General features: G+C 37.3%; 1 protein-coding gene across 14 annotated transcripts in view; it reads left to right on the top strand.

Moving 5' to 3' along the window:
* The window catches only part of SOX6 (SRY-box transcription factor 6), a 370,312-nt gene that overhangs the window by 205,512 nt on the left and 140,392 nt on the right, over positions 1-24,408 (top strand). For all 14 annotated transcript variants that reach the window (XM_041481269.1, XM_041481271.1, XM_041481268.1 and 11 more), the window contains 2 exons: positions 17,409-17,581; positions 21,084-21,152. In XM_041481269.1, the coding sequence (XP_041337203.1) occupies positions 17,409-17,581; positions 21,084-21,152 (242 nt within the window). The remainder of the gene's footprint in view (positions 1-17,408; positions 17,582-21,083; positions 21,153-24,408) is intronic.

The raw sequence follows: 24,408 nt of genomic DNA, 5'->3' as shown, positions 1-24,408 counted from the left end.
CAGGAATTTTAAGATGCTAAGTCCCAGTCTATCAGTGAAACTGTGATTGTTTGCAGCATGCAAGTAGCAGCTTGTAGAGTATTCTGTTTGGTATGTTTTACATAATTCCCCCTACTTTATACAACACAAAACCACTAAAAAAGCGTATAATAACGGGTTTTACTTCTAGTAAAACAATTTTAATCTTCCAATGAAGGTATTATATTGTGCATTAAAATCTGAAAAAAAAAAAAAAAAAGTGGGCCTCTAATGGAAAATAGTTTCAAAGTGTTCTGCATTCAATTAGGAGGCACAAAGTTTGGAAATACAAAACCCAATGTTCTTTTAAAATAATTTAGTTTATGAAGAGGGAGGGACTAGAGAAAAATCCTGAGTCTGAAGTGCAGCTTGCAGTGTGGAGATCACATGTGTCACCAGTTACTGAACAGCTTAGTAAACACAGTAACTCAGAGACCCAAGAAATTAGTCAAATCTGAAATAGTAGATTCACCACAAAGGAGAAACTTAGCAGTGCAGCTATCAGGCACAGATTATGCACAGGTAACTGTTTGTTTTCATATCTGAATCTGTTTGTCAATCAAGGAATGCTATGAATCAGGAGATGGGATCTCAAATACAAAACCACAAAGTCAGAGACAGCATCTGGAGGAGCTCCAAGCCACAAAAATTAGGGAAGAAACACAGAGGGAACAAAAACTGTAAATGCTTGCATGGATTCTGCCTCTATATACATTGAATTTAAATAATTGTGTTGATACATCAGTAATAATAATTGCTGATAAAAATTATAGTCCTTATTTTGGGCAGCAATATGTTTTACTAAATGTGAAATTAAAGGCAATTTGTATTAATTAGGGATAATATGAAAGTATGTAAGCGGTTGACATTTCCGACATTTTTAAACACACTACTATGTGTGAAGATAGATCTTTTGCATTTGTTTTGGCTTGGAAATACTGTGGATTGATATATGCCCCCGAAGTATTCTGTTGACATAAGATCCCAGTTCTAACCCCTGAGATCAGAAAATTATTTATAGTTCACTGTAGTTTGAAATTTAATTATGGGATTTGATCTTTGATGTAACTGTTTAGTAGACAACTGTAGTTCTCCCTGAAAGCTGGAATACACCCTTAGTACAGATACTAAAGCAAAATCTTCTAATTGCAGGTGGCACACTCAGATTGCAGGATTTAAGAAGTCAGTGTAGTGTATACAAATATTTTATGTAGGCTTACACAAATAAGTTGTTCTAAATGTGGAGAAATTTACAGACATCAAATCTCAATTGGTAACCTCAAAAGAACAGGCTTTTTAAGTAAGGTCAAGAGAATGAAATGGGCATAGCTGTTCTGTGGTTTAGTTTTTCCAGATTCCTTAAGAATTGTAGAGTGCCTATTGGCTTCTAATTGAAAGTTTTACCTTCAATCCCTGCCTGTGGTGCCAGGACACATTTCCTGGGACTTTGCAAGAGTCACAGGATGACTGTGGATATTTTTTTAGTGGCTGCAGAAAACAGAGGTTTTCTACTTCAGGGTGTATTTCATTGACCCTCCTGTCTGGTTTTGTTGCTGTTGTTGCTTTCTTTCCCTCCCAGGGGTTATACAGTATAATTTTGTGCCTCTCAGACTTCAGCCAAAGACAGGGTGCCCACTTATGAAAGATAAGGCTTGTCCTAAAAAGAAATACTTAATCCTATCAGGTTAAGGTCTGCCACTTTTCAAGACAGCAGCGATAGACAAAGGCACTTTGTTTCTCTGCATACTCAGAAAACACATCCCACCATCAGACAGATATCAATACTTGGCGCTAAGAGTGGGACACAGTGAAAATTCTCCCTCTGCTGACCTGGAAAAACCACAATCAGTCTCTACACATAGCTAAAGTTTGGTTAACTTAATAGCTAGGTGAGCTTCTTCTCCCACTTTGCCTCTTCCTGGCCTCTTCCATGTGTATTGTACTCAAAACCACTGAGAAAAGCTCTTTTCTGAGCCATAGTTGCAGCTACTGAAAAGTGCTGTGGTGATCAGCAGCAAATAACCCATGACAGAATATAGGTGTTAATTGCTCATCAGCTGAATCTGCCACAAAAAATTCACATGATGATGTCTATGTCTGTGTAAAATATTCAGTTACATTGAACCTAGAAATTAATATAAAGTTCAAGTTTGGAAGTGAGGGAGATCTGGAGGGAAAACTGCAGATTGGTATACCGAAAATGAATGTTTTTTAACTTGTTTTAATGAAACAGTCTTCACAAAGGGGAAAATCATTCCTTCCAAAAGGCTCACTCTAACTCACAGCCTGACTGGATGGGGCCTTGAGCAGCCTGGTCTAGTGGAAGGTATCCCTGCCCATGGCAGAGGGGCTGGAACAGGAAGATCTCTAAGGTCCCTTCCAGCCCAAGCTATTCCATGTTTCTGTGACCTGCTAAAGGAGAGCACTGCTCCTCACTTCTCAAAGTCAGATCATGCAGACCAGCTGGCATCACCACTTCCAAGGCTGAGACTGCAGCTCCTGTTCAAAATGATAACATTCACAGGCTGTTTTGAAAGAGTGCATTTTCTGTAGTTCAAGAATTCAAGATATATGTGTTTAATATTCTTGATTGACAGCTAGAAGATAGGAAATGGTTAAAAGATGCTGTGAGAATTAGAAGGTTAGTTGGTAAACTAGGCAATGTTTTTGCCATCTGCACCTATTCAGGCTTTTAGAGGCTTAGATAGAAGCTTAGTAGTGCTATTTTTTGTCAGTGTTAGCTATGTCATAGCAGGTGCAGGGTTGTCAAGTTGGTTAAGCAATGGAGGGTTACTCCATTTTAAACCAAATTAATAACTAATGCAATAATGAGTTCTTCACTTTTTTTTTTTTTTTTTTTTTTTTTTTTTTTGCGTAGGGAGAGACATGTGAGAGAATGTGTGAGAGTGTTGCCTTATAAATGCATTTTAATGTATCCTCTTGTATTCATTCATCCTCTTATACAGGCTGGTTGTCTTATGCAGAGTTCTGTCTATATATGTTGAGTCCATGACAGAGCTGAAGCTGCAGGCTTTCCTTTACTGCAGGCTGCTGATGTCCCTTAAATGCAGGACCTTTAAGGTACTCCAGAGCAGAAAAACCTTATCTTTCCTATGGCATACTGAGCTAATGCTCCAAGGAGGAAATTGAACATTTGTAAGTGAATGCGGTCCATGCCACTTGGAAGTTACCAAAGTGATGAGTTCTAGAAAGTGCTATCTAAATATCCCAAGTCCTCCAGCTGTCCTTCAACAATATTTCTATTTATATTTCTCTTTATTTCAATACCCTGAAACAGCAAAATATATTGATGGTTATACTTTAGAAGTTACTGTAAGGATGTGGTTGAAAAGTATTTTGTTCTAAGTTTATTACCTATGTGAAACTCAAAGTGAGTAACTTCAAGTTTTGTCCAAAACCTGTCAGCTCTATGCCCAAGGTATACAGACCGTCACATAGATCCAGGTTCTCATGTCCACTAGTTGATGTTGCACAACAGAAATGTAAATAAGACTACTTCTGTGTTAAAGAAAGACAGTTGGCTGACCCATAGGTGTGAATTTCCATAGGGGGAAAACAAATCTTAATAAAAAAAAAGTCATCCAGTACTGTATTTCAAGTTCTAAAGTTGTTACAAAAGAACTCAGAGAAAAAAATAGGAGATCTTTGGCATAAAGGGGAAAAATCAGCAAAATACCCATTTGATTACAGGAGTCATCATAAACACAGACAGAGGAATGAGGAAGAACAGGGAAAAATTATGCTTTTGCACTGATATTATCTGACTCTGAATAATTTCCAGGGATTTCCAGATCCTGGTGGGGTTTGTGTATTTTGAATCAGTCAAACAGATTCCTCTTCCCTCTTCCAAATACCTGCCCACTCTGCCCTTGAACCTATAAAATGCTTTGAGCCAGCAGCAGCATTTGGAATGACATTCCATGGCTGTAGTGTCAGCTGGGGGAAGAACCACATCAGGATCAAGTTAATTGAAAACTTTAAAGGTAATATTATGTGATTTACACACATTTATCTAATTTTTCAAAATAGTTTATGATATCATCTGAGTCAATGGGTCTTAGATGCTTCAAACGTTTTTGAAAACATGACTGTAGGTGTATTTGCAATAGTGAGAGGCCTAAATCTCTTAAAAAACCTGGCTCAGAGACGCCTAAATCTAGAAACCCTTGGAAATGTACCTCAGATTTTTGCAGGTGCAAAGAGATTGAAATTTTGGTTTAAAACGTATAGAAAGGAAATAACTACAAAATACATTGCTTAAGCTCAACATTATTTTGCAGTCACAAGTAGCCTTCATTTAAGCTGACATTTTTTCAGCATCACAGTTACATTGAAGTAACTTCTGAGAAACACCTCAGAAACATTGCATTGAGTTGCAACAGGTGTGTTCTTCCAGACCAAAACAAAAATTAAAATAAGACACATCAAAAGAAAATTATTAACTTTCAAAACCCATTGAGAGTAGTATCAATTGGCTTTGAAAATCTGTTTTCCCTGCTTCTGCTCCTTCTTTGAGTTTTTTTGTTTGAGTATCTTGTTAGGAACGAAAAATAATGCTTCAATTGTGGTTGCTGTAGAATTAAAATAATGAAAATGCAACCTGGACAGTATTAAGTTGTGTTAAGGAGAAAGAAACAATTAGAAGGTCCTGATTTCTTTGATATATCCTGGGTCTATTCGTAATATATTGAATTAGAATGCTGTTATAGTGGAATTCAAAACCTCTTGGTATGTTTCCTACATATTCCCACTGCTTCAAGACTTATTGTGAATCATTGTAACACTGTGCTTAAAGTTTTGCTAAATCCATGCCTTTGAATATTGGATTATATTAAGACTTTTGAGCAGGCAGTGTTTGTTTTCTTTCTGAGTGATCCTGTTTCAGTGGTAGAATACCTATGAAAGCACAAAAAAAACCCATGATACCATTCTGGGCTGGGACTGTGAAGAACTTAATTACCAAAGACTCTGTAGCAAAGGGCTGTGTTAAATGTTTTGGTTTGTGATCAACTAGGTATACAAATAAATTAAATTAAGGAAAGTTCTGACTGCACTTTTAGTCGCTTCTGAGAATCATCTGGCTAAACACGCTCATGCTTGTGGTTAGAGTGTAATTATTCCAGAACACTCCTGGAATATGTGTGGAACTGCAGTCTGCAAATGCAGGCCACCCCCTTTGTACTCTGGTTAATGTGATTTAGAAGGTTTTTCTCTAGTTAGAAATCTTGTCTGAAAATTTTGTAGTGTATTACAGGAGCACAACAAGCTGGTCATAGAATTCTAATTTGCTCTGGATCGCATTATTTTAATTATTTATTTATAAAATAACAAGGCCATAGTTTACTTGTTTGGTTTTTGTTTCTCATACCCATTCAGCCATGTTGTGGTTATTTCAAAAGACATATGATAATTCTTATTTGTAGAATTAATAGGCTCTGCTGAATTTTTCTTACAGATTGTTAGGTTGTGTGCAGCAGATAAATAGCACTTTCAATTTATAACTCTTTGATTATGAACTAAATTTAAAATAATATTCAGATTTACAAGCCTAAAGCCGCCACCTAATGCCATTATTAATGAATATATCAATAGACTTCTTTCAAAGCCCACTGAAATGAGTGTAAATCCTTTAACTCACTTCTCTGGGCACATTCTACATGTATAAAATTTTGTTGCTTTTCCATACATATCAAAGGCTTTTGACTAAATTGTCTCTTCTCAGATGAGGTAGGAAGTTTCTTCTTTACAGCTTCTGTGATAGACAGGCTATGCTAATGTCCTTGTTTTGCAATAAACTTTGCTTCTTCATTACTTATCACCAGAGGCAATAAAAATCTTCAGAGGCAAATATAAGTTTTTCATTGATATACTTGTTTGTATTTGTAAGACATGAAAGATGAACATGTAATTAAGATCAAAATTAAAATTTATATTTAAAGTATATAAATCTTGCAGTACTAATACTCCTCATATTTATATTTAGACATTTCTGAGTTGTGTAGCTAATAATTACTAACTAAGAACTCATGGAAGTAACTTATTTAACAAGATATAAAAAGTAACTGCAAGACATCAGAAGTCAGAGTACATTTCACAGGGGCACATCTCCTCTCCTGTGTATATTGTGCATTCTGGATGCAGCAGAAGAAATGCATTTGGGTTACAATTTTCAGCGTAGGAAAAGAGGCAAGGCTCCTGGAGTGTTCTGGTGTATTATCATCAGTGTTACCATTATGGCAAATTATCCCAAATAATCTAATCCTAACATGTAGATTAATTAGCCTTTTAATAGAAAAGCTGCAGTGGCACCTATGGAAAAGATTTCTACCCTTGCACCCACAGAGAAAAATACCAATTCCTGTCCTCGTTCTCCTAGCCCTTCCTGGCACACAGCTGGGTCAGCTCCACTGCATTGTGCTCCTCAAAACTGGATTAGCCCCCAGGAAGACACAGTGAGGAGATGTGGGGTTTTTTTCCCAATTGATATTCTTGTGTCCATCTGCAGAATTACACACCAAAGCTCCATGAAGTTCAGCTGCTCCCTTTTCTTGCCATCACCCGATGCATGTACTTGTAGACATTAACGTGTAAAGTGCTCCTCACTGTTTAAAGAGAAGAATCACATTATTTCTGCAAATACTGTGGCAAAGAGCAGGAAAAATAATTTTAAGCCCTCCTTTTCTGTAGCTTGCTCTTTAAAATTTAAAACTTAATTAAAAACATATAATTCTTTTTTTTATTTTTTTTTTTTTTTTTTTTTTTTTTTTTTTTTACCTTTCATTATTAATCCATAGTTTAGACAATGGAGAAGATTGAAAAAAACCCAAACAAGAGCTTCTTTTACATCATGAACCTTTTTAAATGAAAGTCAAATAATCAGCTAGAGAAATCACAAGTAACTAGCTCCTGTTCGGTAAGGAAATTAATGTCATCTAATTCATATGAACTGTACTCATCAGATGAGACATTAAGAGAACTTCCTCTAAACTCAGCTTCCTTCCAGCCACTTTTATGCATGTACATATACAATTCTCTTTCCAGAATAAGATTAGATAGCACAGATATTCACTTTATCCCTGTGATTGAAGATACAAGTTTTAATTGGAGAGCTCTTCCTTCTAAATAAGTGCTTTTTTGCACTTGCATGGGAAGAAATACTAGTTTTAAAAGAATGAAAGATTGTATAGATTTTGAAATTCTATCATGTTTACAAAATGAAAAATATAAGATTAATAGCACCCAGAAATCACTTAAAGTTTAAATTGAATATGGAAAAAAATTGCTTTTATGCAGCTGTGTGTTGTTAGGAAAGAACAATCAATGAAATGGAGCAATTTCAAAATCAGTCCTGAATTCTCCATCTAAATTTCTTTCTTCAGCAAACTCCCAGTCTTTTCATGTTACTTGATAAGATCCTACTTATTCCAGACTGTCATCAATTGTGACTCTCAACACTGTAATTCCAAGGAATACACTACCTATGATTGTATAAGCAAAAGAAAATCAAGAAAATCTCATTTCACATCTAAAAGAGGATGTTACAAAAATTATCTGTCCACATATTTTATTGCAGTGTTTTTTATGAATATTAGAGATGGGTTAGCAGTCATATTCAATCCTCCCCATCAAGGCACAGCTGCAAATATTAGGAAATTTTTTTTTCTTTTTTTTCTGGAAAGAAAATGTAGGGATTTTTTTATTCAATTCAAACATCTAAAAAATTGCTTAATTTAATTAGGATACAGTGAGACTACTAGTGCAGCAGAACTTCATTCAGCAAATGTTAGGAGTCAGAAGAGAACAATAAAAATGGAAAAATATTATCCAGAAAACAAAATTATGTTTAGGAAAAAATGCTTTTATGTTGGAATTCCTTGGAAGCTGTTGTAAAATGTTGGGCAGTATTTCTCTGTGTAAGCACTTAATTCTCAGTTCTACATCTGTAGTTTCACATTAAACTATGAACAGCTCATGGAGGTAGTTTAATAAGAAAGTGCATTTGAAATGTCTAATACTGAGTGCACAGTTTGTTGTGCCAAATGATGCTGTCAGGAAACAGCAGTCTCAGACCTAAACCTGGAATTTTACTGATGTTTCTACATGCCTAATACAATGAGTTTTCTAGAAGCTGAGGTGAGGTTTTTTTGACTTCTGTTTGACAAGTCTGCTATTTTTCCTTCTATAGTTACAAAATTTAGGCAAAATTAAGGAAAGTATCCCTGTGTTTTGGGTTAGGTTCAGAGATAAAATAATAGGGAAGGTGAACTACTGGCTTCTCTTAGTGTTTGTGGGAACATGAGGATCAGCTCTCATGCCATTGTAAAGGCAGGGTGTTTCTGTTGAAGGTTTTGAACTACCTGCATGTGCAGATTATCTACAAGAAAGAATTAGACCTGCTGAATTGATAATTCCAGTGTAAAGAAGAAACAAACCATTATATTTACTGTGGGACTTGATTTTTCTGATATTTAATATTTGTGTCCCATTATCAGAAGGAAAAGCTTCAGATAGCTCCATTTCTCTGTGAGACTTCCCCTGTTTTGCTACGTGACAACTTAAATCCTTGCAGGACTATTGGGTTGAAGTTAATTTTACAGCTCTTGCAAGTGAGAAAATTAAAGGATTTAACTTTTAAACCATGTTTATGACTCTGGTCTCCTGGAGGAAGACATTTTGATCTGGTAGCTTTGCTTATGCTTAATATGTGTTCTCACATGGAAAACAAAACCCATCTTTTGTTTTTTTCACTTACGGCATTAATGTCCCCAAGAAAAGCTGGTAAGCATCATCCACGTGGGATGTTTGCACAGAGATGGTTCTGATGCTGGAAGTTTATTCCTATTATGACATTTGAGTATTTCTGCTATTCTTATTAGCACGGCTCCTGATATCTCAATGTGGATTCTTCCACAGAAGAGGAACGGGTGCATAACTAAATGATGGTTAGATTATTAATTTTTTTTTATCTTGGTTTTTTTTTCCCCCTAATATACCATTTCTATCTGTTACGTGGCCCACAAGTATAGTTTGTAATCTTTGCTATTGCTATTCCCAGCTTAACATTCTCCTCCCTTTCCCCCTCCATGATCTAGAGAAGTAATGTCATCTGTATTTAAATGGGAAAATCTGAAACTGAAGGTCAGGATATTTTTTCAGCTCTCAAGTCCTGAATGAGTGACATAAAGGGATAGGCCATCTTTATTTTCATTTGTATATATATTTTTTTTACTTTGAAAGCATTGGAACCAAGTATTAGAATCAATAATAATAATCATGTGAACTTTGCTCTCTATCTAACACCACCATGTTAATTTTATTTTGATGTGCTATTCCCTGGGTTACAGTCTACTCAGTTAACAAAACAAAATCACTCATTTTTCTCTTTATCTCATATTTTAGTGTTTGTATCACAGATTACTCACAGCCTGTGGCCTCTGCTATATCCTTATATTCTAACTCAACAGAAACAGGTTGGCTGTGAGTTTCTAGTTGAAATGTATAGTATGCATTTCTCTGTTTATATCCAGCAATATCACATTTTTCCTATATAGACTCTGAACAGTTCCTATTGAGTATATATGAAGCTTTTCTAAACTTACTGAAAGCACTAAACCATTTGCAACCAAATCTCTACTTCCTGCTGAAAAACCCTACAAATAATATATTCAAATATTATATTCAAATGATATATTCATTATCTTCCCTCCATGTGCACATGTACGAATTAACACTTAGTGTGTACTTTTAATATAATTTAGAATATAAATTTACAAGTTCTTCTGCATTTGGGAGAAATTCTAAGAAATGAGCCAAAGTAGGTTTTATTTATATATTTAATTTTTTTTTTAAAATAGAAGACAATAGTAAAATAAAATTGTATCTGTGAGATAGTAACAAAATCTCTAAACATATTTGAAGTCCTCTAAGGCTTATGTCAGGCAGAGTTCTTCTTTTCATGTGTGTGAAAGGAAGTAAGGAGTCTGAGAGATTTGTTGGAATTCTGCTTTTCGCTGGGCACTGGTTTGGAGGAGGGGGAGGTCGAAGCTCTGGCTAACATCACATTCTTTCCCGCATTCCTGACGTGGATTACATTTTAGGACTCAACTGTAGATTCACCAGACTGCTAAAAATGGTGCAAAGTTTCATTGTGCTGATCCATGAGCTGAGCAGGAACTTAGTCCAAAGCTTTGCCTGGCACCCTGCTTTGACAGCTCTGGGGCTGTTTGAGAGAAACCTGGGAGCAGTTTCTCTTGGTCCAGTCACTGCAGGTTTTTATTTTGAGTGTATTGGTTTACTTTGATTGGAACTGCTGTGAAAAGCAGTCAAGGAGGAACACCTCGGAATGTAAGATATTGCTCAGGAAACACGTGAGAATTGCTAAGAAACCATGCAGGAGCAAAAAGTCCAGTGAATGTGTGAGAGAAAAAAAAAAAGATATTTGGAGGAGTATTTTGCTGGACATACTATGGCAGGAAAACCTGCCCCAGGTGATGGCAAATCTTTAGGGGAAATATTCAGCTGGATTACTATAGACATTCTTGTGACTTGTTATTAATGCAGAATAAATGGTTCTGTGATGTTTGAAGAAGGAATAAATCCACAAAATTCTTTTGAGGAGGGAAAAAACAACCGAACAGGACACTTTAGGTGGTTGGATGGGGCTCAGTTGAACATGAATAATCTGAGGTGCCTGTGAGGGCACCTGTGCCCAGCTCAGTGTCAGGCAGAGATCTGGAGCTGTGGAATGGATGAGAGCTTTGGGATGAGCCGAGCTCAAGGGCAGTGGGTGCAGGAGCCCAGTGCTGGCTGTGAGCTCAGCTCAGCCAAACCAGGGAGGTGCCTGTAGGGCTCTGTCCTCGCCCTTACCTGTCTGTGGGCACAGTGATGTGTGACAATGAAGGGTTATCATGGCCTCACTGAGTTGGTTCCATGTTCACTCAGATATTCGACTTTTTTGGCTAATCCAAGAAAGGCAGGACCATGATAAGTACAGGATTGTTTTAGAAGTTTGCTGTTTTGCAAATCATAGGAGTTTCAAATTGCTTCCACCTAAGAAATTGATGCAACATGTGATTTTTAGTATATATGGAATTAGGAGAAAACTTCTGGATTATCAGTAAAGCATTTTCATCCTCCTCCTAAAGTATAACTAGTTTAAACTCTCTTTTGTTTCTCAAAATCTGACATACTTTTCTCTACAGAATATTTTCTGTAGTTCTTCATATAAATTCCTATTACTGTCTGTGGACATATGATAATAAAATTGCCTTGCTCAAATCTGAAAATACAGAATCATTTTGAGACATAGGGGAGGGGAGGGATCTTTCACCTTCCCAAGAGAAGCAATCCGGTGTGTTTTGCATGCTGGACATGTTTGCTGTGCTGCTTTCTGCACTGGGATGCTACAAAGCACAATGGGAGCATTTATAAAACTTTTTATTGACTAAGGACGGGACAGTAGCATATGGGAGCACCAACAATTGCTAACTGATCATGAAATAAAGAAATTCCAGTATTCTAGTGTTATAAAAAGAAGGGGGGAAAAAAAAGTCATTCAGAACTTAGTCATATTGGTTCAGCTGTTGTAACCAAAGACTGATAAGATAATAGAGGTCTTTGTGGCTCTTTTCTACTGAAATGCTTTATCTTTATGATACACTTGGGGCCCTTTAGAGTGGAAGCTTTTTAAACTGCTGCTGGAGTTAGAACTCAAATTAGATGCTGTTGCAATGGCAAGGGGGCTCCTTAGTCAGGCAGCCCTCACAAAGTGGCTTTTATCTCCAAGGCCCTTCCATTAGATTGTTACTTTCTTCTGTTTTTCCTGTTTATTTTTGTTGACTTTTGCTGCCCTATTTTGTGGCATTTAGAAGGTGACCCAATCAAGAAAGGGTAAATGCTAAATGCTGGACAGAGCCTGTGAAGTGGAAACATCACAGCCCATCTGATGTGTGCTGCAGACTGCAGTGTTAGACAGAACGGTTTAACCAGGTTATCTCTGGGAGGCTAAGATCAAATACACTTTCTTTTATGTCTAGCATTGTGTTCCTGCTTTCTTTTCAATGTCCATAAAATAATAAAATCCCCTCCAATCTAACAGAGGGATTGAGTCACAAAGGCTTTTTTTTCTATAAAGGAAAAAAAAAAAAGCTGAAATTGCTTAACTTGATTCAGAATGATTTTTTGATTGCTGGTTGGACTGTTTTGGCTGATGATACTTTGGAGCTGCAGTTATGTGATTTAAAGCCCTACTTAGTTTCTGGCAAAGTCCACACTTCTTTCTTGCATTACTGCCTCCTGATTTCACAAAAGTCACACAATGTGTTTGTTCTGTAAACGTAACAGGAGTAATCATTTGTGATTTATTAATTTGTATTTCCTGTAAGCGTATGGAGCAAAAGTTAGTTTAGATGCAGTGCATAAACAAGGATGATATTTGTCATGTTTTGCACTAATCACAGAATTCAAGAGAACCAATAATGCTTTGCAGCTGTGTAGAGATTCCTTGCAAAGATCTCAAAGCACTTCAGAAACATTAACTAACCAGGCATAAAAACCTCTGACTGGTAGTGTTTTACTTTGTCTACATGTTGGGACACTAAGACACATTCAAGAACCCACAGTAATTTTGTGTCACAGCTAAGAACACTACTTTAGCAAGCTATGATCATGCCTGTAAAAGTTTTAGTTTATTTATGACTCCAGTACTTTGTTTTTTATTCATTTGATAGAATATGTGGTTTTACCTGGTTTTCTTTTCCTGAGAGTCAGAGAGATTAGTTTAAATTATGCTATGTAAGCCTAGAAATCTATTTCTTGTTATGCCTGCTTCGTTTTTTCCCCTTACCAGCAGTTATTACTCTGCCTCTACCTCAGGACATCTTGCCGCAAGGACAGTAAGAAATTTAACACTGAGAAGCCTGTAGTGTTTGCTTACATGCAGCTACATTTGTACATAGACTAAATAGGTTGTAAAAGGTAACAGGAGTTTTAAAAGGTGGTAAACCAGTGGTTGATATAGGAACTTTAGTTATATTGTGTAGCTATACTTACAGGATACTAGTTTTTTGATTTTTTTTTTTTTGCAATACTTAAAGAAATCTAAGTAAATAAAATTCAGGATGGGGTTTATGGTTTTTATTAAATGCAGTGTAAGACACATGATGCTCTTTCTGTTACTTAATGTACCAGAAATCATGTAGTATTCCAGTTGGTTTTAGTAGATAGAGTTTTGCCACTAGCAGAATTCTTTCTAAATGTAATTTTAGACCACAAGTTGAACTCTTCTCTCTTTTTCAGCAGATTTATAGCTACTTTTTATTTTCTGTCTCCTGGTTAGATTGACCTATGACCAGAATTTAAAAAAGTCAAGAGTTCTCTTTGATGCCTTAGTTCTCTTCAATCTGAATATTTTATCGCAATTTGTGCTGAAATCCAAAATAAAGAGTAAAACAATAAGCACATAGGGAAAAAATTAAAATATTACTACAACCAATTATCACAAAGGTGGGGATGTACCCAAAGTATTATCAGAAATAATAACATTTTTTTCTGAACTTTTTATGAGACTGACACATCTCCATTTTAAAAAGAAATCCTTAAACACTATCAGCTTCCCACCAACACTCAAAATTTTAAATACTGCTGGTAAAGGGAGTCAATGGATCAAATTCAGTATATCTGTAGTCACTGAAATAAAGGCCCCTAAGAAAAATGTGTCAATTTTAAAGGTCTTTCCTAACTGAGGACCATTTTGTGATAGAGCCAAAGGTTAATAAAATCAGTAGTGAATGTAGCAATTTTACAGATAAGCTATTCACAACAAGTGTAGTTACTTGAATAAAAAGCTAATTCAGTCCTAAAATGCCACATGCAGTAGCAGTGAATAGCTGCTTTTAGGTGCTTTCTGGAGGAGGATAAAATACAGAATCACAGCACTCTTCTTTTCCAGCATCCCTGGCTGCCTGTAAATTGCTGTGAATGGGACTGTGGGCTGACAGGCTCTATTAAGACAAACTGCCTTTCTCATCGGAGAGATAAAATAAATCAGGTGTTTAGTCAAATTAAAATACTTCAGATGGAGCAGGCCCTGGGGAGCACTGATCCACCTGACAAATCTGAGAGAAACTCAAGACAGATGTGTTTTGGGGATAAGGAAGACCCCATGGAAAAAAATGCACTGCTGTCTTTGGAGTAAGAGAATAGGATTAGAACAGAGAGAGAGCTGTGGTATATAATATTTTATGGAAGCTGGCATATTTACTGTTCATTTTTTACTAAGCTTTTTGTTTTATCTGTTTTTATGGCAAATACATTTTACAGATAGCTGTATTTTTATTTTATTTATAGATATTTTCAGTCAGCAGCAGAAGTTTATTTACTGGTAATGAGTTTAGGAATCTCATTGCTCGCTGCAGTAAGTGGATGCAAAACAGATGATGATGGCACACAGCTACTGATGACCTCTCTTGTCCCAGCCAGATCAGCTCAATCTGGTCTGCATTCTAAGCAAGTTGGTTTTTATTGGTATTTAAACTGTAAAATAATGGTTGGGATTTTCCACTCTAAAATTAAGGTATGCCTCCCCCCACCCCCCCACACACACTGTTCATACAACAACATTCTCATCTTATGCTTGTTCTTGGTTAGGTGTCCTGCAGCTTCATGGAGGTCTCGTGATTTTCCAGGAGCACAGTGTACATTTTGTGGTCATCAGTTCTATTCTGTTGCTGGATTACATAACAGGGTACAAATTAAAGAGCAGAGTACTTTAAATGGGGTCATTTATTTCAGATGTGTTTCTCGGAGGAGGGAAAAGGAAAGAAAAACAGTTGCTGTGGATTCCTGAATAAGAACAGTTACTTCTGCCTGCTATTGTAAAAAAATCTGAGAGAGAAACAGAGAGAGAGAGAAAGAGAAATATTATACATTTGTGGCAACTATATCAAATGGTTCTAAGAAATCCTAACAAAACAACAACATTTTGTAGCCTTTGCAGACACTCTTTGTGGTGGTTTTCTACTCATGTTATGGAGCAAGTACAAGCTATACAGACTAATATGGAAATGGAGTGGAAGATTAATATCTGCTTTGGGTGTGTAAAATATTTTACGGCTGTAAGCTCAGGGGCTTGCATTGTGATGCCAAAGCTGCTTGACAGATGTGAAAGTCTCAGGCTGTTGTTTCCCAGGTGGCAGTGGAGGACAATAAGTATCATTTGAGGCAGCAGGTTGCTTCCCATTGGCTTTCTAAAATTGGTGGGTGGAGTGGTTGATCTTTTCTTGTCACAATGGGCAAGGGAGTTTTTCTTTGGCAGAAGAGTCTTTTACCTATGGAAATGAATTCAAAACCATGCTGAAAAATCTTCAAGACTGAATAACACAGGAGGGTTAAGGTAGGTTTATAGTGAAGTTGCAGAGGGCTGAAGAGATGGCAGTATGGAGCTCAGTACATGCTAAAGGATCCTGGCAAGGCAGTACTTCCAGGGCAGGCACTTTCCTGGCCACACAAAAATTATTTTGTGCTTCTTTTGGACTTGTAACAGCTTTTTGCACAGAACTCTTCTATTGCTTCAGTCAACTGTATCACACTAAGGCTTTACAATGAGTTGGTCTGGGTAGGAGTGTCCTTCAGTTTCAACTTCATGCATCCATCATTCCTCTTGTGACTAAGGAAATCACTATCAACCCTTTCTAAAATTTCTACTACAACAGAATTTACACGTCTTTCTTCTTCTGGAGACCTGTGTCAGGTGTATACTGGATGTACATTAGGCATTAGAGGGTAGGGAAACATCAGGTTCTTGGAAACTCATTTAAAATGAAGATACTTAATAGTGAATAAGAAATGGAATATTTTTCAGTATTTTAGCATTGCTAAATGTAATTAATAAATGTACAGAAAATGAGGTACCCTTTGTTTCTCAGAGTTTGTTTAGAGTGAATGACTTAAGCCATGCAGTTTCTTTTTTTTTCATACAAAGCAATTTCAGATAGAGGTTTTTTTTAAAGCTGCTTTTGCAAATGAAATTTTGTGTAGGAATCATACTGGCCCCCCAATGTAAGTAGTGGATAATCTTGGGTTTGTCACCTTCTTGGCAGGAGCCTGTTTTGTTTTCCTTCTCCTTATGAAACCCATCAGCCTCTTTTTTCTTCTCTTCTTTACAAGATATCCATCTTATTCCTGGGAAGAAGCTGGAGTCATAATTTTGTGACTCTTTCTCCATTCCCTCCCAGGTCCTGTTGCTCACACATTTTGTTCTTCTTCAAAAGTCCAGTGACTTCTTTATCACAGTCCTCTATTGTGAACAGAGGAAAGGAGGTTTCTGAATGCTCTCTTTGTGCCACTTCTCGTACCATTGTGGCAGACTACAAACCTGAATAATTCTTGGTTTTCTTCTTCTCTGATTTCCAGTTCTACTTTACAACATTAAATTGCTTTATTTATCCCACTTCCAACTCTAAACTTTTTTCAGATTATCTTCCAATATTCTTGGACTTCTACCTTGATGTACTGATATTATCTCTTATAGACCTGTGATTCTGAGGTGCTCACAAAAGGAAATGTATGGCTCAAATATAGGAACTGACATTGCTGTTTCTGACAGGGTAATATGTTCCTATATAAGGTGGGATATTTTCAGATTGATTTGGAAAAGGACCCTGTACTCTCCACTTATGAGACCCATGAAATTTACCCATAAACAGACCATTAAGCATCATTAGTACAAAGAATAAATGTACCGTAGTTGCATATTAATTAAGTGCTCTCTGTAGAGTAAACTTTGAAAGTTAAATGAAAATTCTTAAGCTATTTTTTCAGGGTAGCCATTTCTCTTGGGGACAAGTAAAGCTCATTTTTAATACACATTCCACAACCATAGCTTACATTTACCTAAATGACCTACCAGATATATGGGTATTTTGGAGAAATGATCAATAAATTCTTAAACTGCTTCTTCCACCAAACAGCATCTTTTAAATTCTTTTTTACCATTTGTACATACTTGGAGTGAAAAAATGAGGAAAAAAATATAAACTGAGGTAAAATTATGTCTGATAAACTATGAATGTATTTATCAGAGTGGGCAGATTTAGATGGAGAAGATCGAGGGATTCATACAGAATAAATCCCAGCCAGAAAAAAGGAAATATTCTATATCTTTTCTGCTCCCATTTCTGTTATATCCTCCCCATCTTAGAGCACAGCAAATCTATGTGTTGCATTCTTTTGGGGTTTGTTAGTAGAAAATATATCCAAGCCGCTGTTTGAAAAAAGCACACTGGTGATACAGCCATTTTTTGGAGGGGTAAATATTGCTTTGTAAATATTGTCTACCTCATATTTACAGTCCATCTTTCCCCCACGTTTAGGTACACCAGAAAGCCTGGCAGAAAAAGAGCGACAGCTCTCTACTATGATCACCCAGCTGATCAGCTTACGGGAGCAGCTCCTGGCTGCCCATGATGAGCAGAAAAAGCTGGCAGCCTCACAAATTGAAAAACAACGGCAGCAAATGGACCTTGCTCGCCAACAGCAAGAACAGGTGAGGCTCCAAGAAAGAAACCTGTGAAAATGGTTCATGCAGAATGCTTGTCACAAACTCCGCTCTGCTTGCCGTTGTTTCATTTTGCGGTTTTTTGTTAAAAGAGCTTAAATATCTGCAGAAGTTACACATTTTTCCTGAAAGAGGCATCATTATAGGACCCTGAAAAAAAGGGAGGAGTGGATGATAGATTTCACAGTTCTCCCTGCACTGAGATGCAATTTTGAGAGTTATGAACAAGCCAGACTATAACCACTATTTAACACTTTCTCTTTTTGACAGGAAAATAATTAAACAAAAACCCTTAAGCATACTCAAACCTTCAAATACCTTGCACAAGTAAGGTTTGATTTTTTTGTTGAGGTTGTGAACAGTTTGTTTTTTTCTTGTTTTGTCTTTTTGGTTTTTTAGTTTGTTTTTTATTATTTTTTCCCCTTGATTATTTGGTTTAAAGATGCAGTTGTCCAATGAGCTGTCCCCTTCTCTTTGAACAAAAGTGCAACAACAATGATCCCATGCACTAGTCCCCTAGGCATTAGATCCGACAGATCCAAATTAATGTGTGGTTTTTAGGAATCTGACATTATTACTAGAATTATCTTTTCAGTTAAATATATTTTATAGGATATATACAGCAATGTATGCTCTGTTGATTTTAATGAGTTGTGACGTCTGGTATTTTATGTGCTTGGGTATTTGCCCACATGTAGGAATATGGACTCATCCCCTAATGGAAAATAACATAAAGGAACACTGTAAAAAATCAGAAGTTAGAATGTCATTTAGCCATCTAGAGATGACACAGTAATTAACTATTGACACTTGTGAATAAGCTAGCACAAATTAATCTTGACACATTTGCAGACGAGTGATATCTTACAGTGAACACTTTGTAATTATATTTCAAAATGAAAATTAAATGACACTTAAAACTAGGTTGTCATGCTCAATGAAGCGAGCATGTAGCTCAACCGATAGGCAAATAAAATTCAGAATTTGAGCCACATGGTGCTTGTGTACCCTACTTTACTGTGTCAAGCCTATACATCAAGACGATGCTATGGTAATTGCATTGCAGGGTCTTGGGTACATTTTCTGTCACAGAACTGCTCCAGCGAAGAGGAACCTTGGAGATTAGATGCTCCATGGTATATTTCTTGTTTTCATCAGGAAATGCCTATTCAAATGGTGCTACATTGTGCATGCAGGTACAAAAAAGCTGTTCACAAGCAGCCAGAACCCTGGCAGATCTGTTCTTTTGCACATGTAAACAAAAGCCTCCTCCTTGTCTTGGCTATGGTTTATGGCTGTGTTAAGCTGCAGCCAGGTCATCAGCAGCTCCAAACAATACTGGATGTAGGGTACTGTGTACCTGTGAAAAAATGGCACAGCACTGAGAGAGAGTGGCCCACAGCACAGCTCCATGCTCTGTATTGTTTCACTGTGAAGCTGCATACTGTAACCATCTTTTACCTTTGCTGAGACTTCAGCAGCAGGGGCAACGTGGATATAAACCTGACAAACCTTATCTTTAATTACAAGCACTGCACTTCTGAGATGGAGTCACACAGTTGGTGTGTTGCTGACTAAAAGTGCTAACTCCAGCTCCCATAGAGGTTTTAAATATTCCATATAGCACTGTCCCCATTAGGACAGGACCAAGCACAGGCACCACTGCTGGTCTCTGTGCTGACAACAGCCCTGAGCTTCTAGGACCTGCCCCTGGGCTACCTGGGCACAGGAACTGCCCAGCTCTCTTTGATTCCCTTTCTCACTCACACACAAGGGTCTGCTCATTCACTCCTCACTCACTGTATTTTATTGACTTGCCTGGGAGGTTCACCCAGATCTGTTTGAACACCAGGCTCCTGAAAGGAGTTTGAGCTCTGGTACAAGCACTGCTGTAGTGATCTGTGAGGGTTGCTTGAATCCATCTTGTGATCCTTTGCCTTCACCTAGCCCCAGAATCATCTAGATCTTAATTTTCCTCCTTGAGGCCATGTACAAGACTTAAAATACATATGAATTTTGTGTTGATTTCTCTTACAAAAGTGAATTTTAACTGAAAAATCTTACTGAGTTATTTCCAGATGACAGTGAGAGATTAAGAAAATGACAGCTTTGCTCTCCATGTATGCACAATTACAAGCTGTTAATATGTGACTACAAATTCCCTATGAGTTAATCTGAACAGTTTTCACTAAAACTATGTGATTGTTTATTTCCAAACCAACCTTGATACATTCCTGTCATTTTTTTATCATAAAAACATTTTACTTAGCTTTCTCTGTTTATAACAGAGTAAGTGTGCTGAGAAGATGTTAGGGAAGGAGCCCAAGAGGGTTTTTGCCAAAAGAGAAACAGTGGATTTGAGTGACCAAAATACCTTTGTCACCAGCTTCTTTCTGTTTTATGTGATTCCTCTGCTCTAGATAAATATTTATAGGAGGGGAAATTATACTCAAGAAATGAAGGTAGCAGAAGTGCTGAGGCTGGGATTTCCAGGAAACACAAATCTTGTTCTCATTTCAGTCTGCTGCACAGTTACCCTTCTAAAGCAGAAGTCCAGCTGTTCCCCCAGCTCCCTGTGGCTTCTCCTCTGTTGCTGCCTTCCACATCACCCATTGCAGGGAGCAGCTCTGTGGTCTGAGGGCAGGATCCTATTTCCCTTCTGCTCCAGCATGCTGATTTTGTGGCAATCAGGGAGGTAGATGGAGTATCTTTAGCAAATTCTCACCAGTCTCTTAGTGTTCTTCACCCTGAAAATTTGCTTTTCTCCATCTGTGTTAGAGAAGGGATAGAGTGAACCTTTATCCTCTAGATCCCCTACTGATTCAACCAAAAGAGGGTAAGAATATCTACATATTTCATAGAGTTGTGTGGAGGATGAGTTGCTGAGCGCCAGGTACTGCTTTTACACAGAATAAGGCTCTGCTTCGCTAAGTAGCTCCAAGGATGATTTTTGAGATTTGCAAGAGAAGTAATGTGCTGCTCATTGTGGAGGAAGTCGGAGAAGCTTACCCTAGGAGCTCGTGCTGAATAGTGAAACATCTATAAACACCAGCTAAGGCTGCAGTTCAGCAAAGCAGGAAAATGTCTGTTTAACCTTAAGCACCTGCGTAATCCCATCCCCATTCAGAAAAGCACTTAATTTTAAGCATGTGTTTCATTCCCATTGTAGCTAACAGTAATGCATCACAGTTAAAGATCACCACAGGCTTAAATGCTTTGTTGAATAGTGATGAGATTATTCACATGCACACAAATAAACCTATGTTTCTGTGCTTCAGAGCTAAGGTCTCACTGCTTAAAATACATATTTCTTACTCGTTAAGTAGATTTTTATGTTGCATTTAAATTTACCTCTAAAAGATGCTCCATTAAAAATATTAATATGCTTAATAAAATATAATAAAGAATAACAAATATTATGCTTTTCGGTCAATAGTATTGAAATTTCAATATTGCTGTTTTAATTTAATGGAAATTTTATTTCTAATAGATTGCAAGACAACAGCAGCAACTTCTGCAACAGCAGCACAAAATCAATCTACTGCAGCAGCAAATTCAGGTCAGTGTGTTTTATTGCTCTCTTCTGATTATACTTAAGTTCCATTTATGAAGAGGGAAGGGTCTAAAAAAAAGCAGCCACATGCTTTACTAACAAGCCTGAGTAAAGATGTTCTTTATGGGAGTTCCTTGTGTCCCAGAAAATTATTGTCAGACTTTTTTTGGTGCAAAGAACTTTAATAGGCAAAGTTTTCTTCTGAAAGTTATGAACTATTTTTAAATCTCACCATCTTGTCATAATTCTGAAATCTGCAGTCAGTTTGACTTGCATTGTGTGAAGTAAAAACAGAGTCTCAGTTATTGCTGGAGGAATTCTGTGTTCTACAAAGGCAAAGTTGAGACATTGAAGCAGTACTAAGTCCCTGGCACCAGTCTGTTCATGCACAAAGACCCACAGGTATATGTGTTCCAGGTGCCTTTGGAGTAATGATACCCTTGTGGATCTGGAAGTATTCTGGAGATATTTAATTATCTGTACTTGTACTCAGAGCATGGTTTAATTTTGTGCAAGTATACGTGGGCAGGGAGTGACATGGATGTAGAGGCATTGTTGGCATGTGACTTTGTTACCTTCTCTGCTTCCCACTTTGAAAGCATTTCCATGGGCCTGTTCACTGATTGAAATATTTCAATTTGGTCTGACAGGTGATTGTGCTGCCAATCATTTCTTATAAGCTTGGGCTATCCATTTCTTTTCCTTAATTAGCTGATTGCTATGTTGCTAGATGTCAAAACTGAAGTTTTTCTTTCCCTCATCCCAAAGGAATGCTTGTAAATACTTTTGAAAATGTTGTAATGCAGTCTCAGTTACACTTCTAAGGGGTTTATTTAACAGATATAGATGTGTTAATACCTCGTATGAGAGACACAATTGAATTATAAAGCACCATTATTGTTGTTGCCTATTAGGAGACTGTGTGTTCATAATAGGTGTTCATCAAGGATGAAAGAGAGAGTATAAGTTAAAAGAACAGTGTAAGGAACTAGAAAGAATAGTGTAAGGAAAAAATACACCATCTTCTCTAAGTGTTATTTGCAAGTCGGGCTTCAGAAAGTAAAGAATAATATAAAAAAGTCTTAGCAAAAAAGCTAAGCCTGAAACCTAGCTAAGTCTACAAAAAGGAAGTGTTATCTATCTTCATGAGAAAATTCTGATTTTTAAAATTCCTTTAAAAATTAGGAAACAGAGAAATTATTACTAGGTTTTTTTTGTTTCTATTTAGAGAATTGTAGGTATGTTTGGCTGGGATACCTGCTCTGTAGTAGAAAGCTGAAATGTACTTTACGTTTCACTTCAGTCAGTACTTTCCAGGTGCTTTACCCTTCCACTATCTCCAGGGAAATGTGGTCTTAGAATTCATTCTAGAATAGATTGAAGGTTCATTTTCTCATTCACTTCCATCTTTCCTCTTACATAGTGCTGAACCCTCCACAAGTTTTCTTTAACATCCTGTCCTAGATGTATATGCAAAGAAGTACTTCAATGGTTGTTCTGTTCCTCCGAGCTAATAAACTATTTCTTGGTGACTCGTCCTTGTATTTGCTTACAAGTTCTTGCCAATATATAGTGCTCTTATGCCATAGCTCCTCAGTGGGTTGGCCTCTTTATTGATCTATGTTTTTTTACATTTATCTGAGTCTAATCAGTGTGTTTGAGGCAGTGAGGATTGTTTCTTCCCCCATCTGGTCAGCCGGATTGGTAGTGGGCATCTCATGGCCCTAGGAACACTGTAGGCTCCAGTAAGAAGTTCTTAGCACACTGGGCAGTGCCAAGTCAAACATTCAATGGTCTTATGGGGAGATTACTAAAAGAAAGTTCCCTGGGAAATTGTCTTCTAGGCTAAACACCAGCTCACATAGTCCATTTGCTTGTAAGCCAAGTGGTCCTGCTTTGTTTATTTGTTCTGTCTTAATTCTGTGGCAGGTTTGGCAGCCAGAAGTTGCTTGAGAAAGAAGTTGCTATGTTGTCTCTGCAGTTCGAGTAGATCTGCTGCTGTAGAATTGGTTATGAGTGTTACAGTTTGAGATGTGTAGATCCTTAAGGACTAGAGCTGGGATGGAGGCAAAATGGGAGGCAGGTGACAGACATGGTGCTGTGCTGGTTCTCCCAGATCCTCTCCCACCATCTTCCCAGGAAACCTCAATACCAGTGCTGAAGTCACACTGGTCACTCTGGGTGGAGTTAATCGTATCTAAAATAGGTAACTGCAGTACAGACTCTGTCTCAGTTAATTACCCAGATTGTTCCTGTAGTGAGCAGTGAGAAGATGAGTGAATAGTTTCAGGATACAATTTGTCTTGTCCCAAAGTAGATATTTAAAATATATCAAATAAATTGTTCCCTAAAATGGCTGTTTCTCTCCATTAACTAAGACGGATATACGTGCCAATGCCTTTAGTGTAGAGATCTGATGTGAGATGAGGTGAATCATGCTCTCTATGTCTTGAAGGGGAAACAAAATTTCTATTAAATGTTTACATTTCCAGTTTAGTTTTTGGGCCTGGTAGAATTTGCAGCTCTGTCCCCAATAACTTGATTTTGTTTAGAAGGTTTGTTCAAAGACACACTTGAGCAACAATTTTCAGGAAACAGTGATTGCCTACAGAGAATGGTGTGGGCTCTTATCTGTGCTTCGTGTGCGTGGGAAAACAGTAGTACCCTTCCCTGCCACTCCCCTTTTGAAAGGGATTACAAAATATGAGCAGCACAGGTGCCAGTTCCATCTGGGCAGGGGCCTATTCATGGCACAGCTACTCGAGGCAAGTACAGCGTGTTCTCCAGGATGTGGGAGAGGGGCACTGCTGATGCAACGTTTTCATCATGAGACACACAGTGTGTCAACTGTCCTCTCCTGAGGTGCGGTGTTAATTCTTGAACAAGAGTTTCTGTGAATAAGTGCGCCCAGTTTAACCATTTAAGCAATTAGAAATTGCTCTAAAAGGGGCTGATATGTCAGCCACATACAAAATTTAAAATAATTTATATTAAATAATACACGCTTCTCCTGGGTAAATATACTCAGACTTTGCATTATTTAGTATTTATTATCCATATTGTGCTGTATATTATCTGTTTATGTAATAATTTCAACACCTTGTTTCGTTTATTTGGTGAGAGAGTTGTTTCTTTGTTTGGGGTTTTTTTTTTAAATTTTGTTTTGAGACCATTTACTGGAACACCTTACTGCAGACTTCTTATACATCCAAAACTTTGTCAATAATCTGTGAGCAAAAAGCACTTTATCTAGGCCTAGTAT

This window comes from Pyrgilauda ruficollis, unplaced genomic scaffold, assembly GCF_017590135.1.
Source record: "Pyrgilauda ruficollis isolate IOZ18807 unplaced genomic scaffold, ASM1759013v1 scaffold55, whole genome shotgun sequence".
Taxonomy (NCBI): Eukaryota; Metazoa; Chordata; class Aves; order Passeriformes; family Passeridae; genus Pyrgilauda; species Pyrgilauda ruficollis.
Note: the sequence above shows the minus strand (reverse complement) of the source record. Positions and strands in the feature narration are given on the sequence as shown.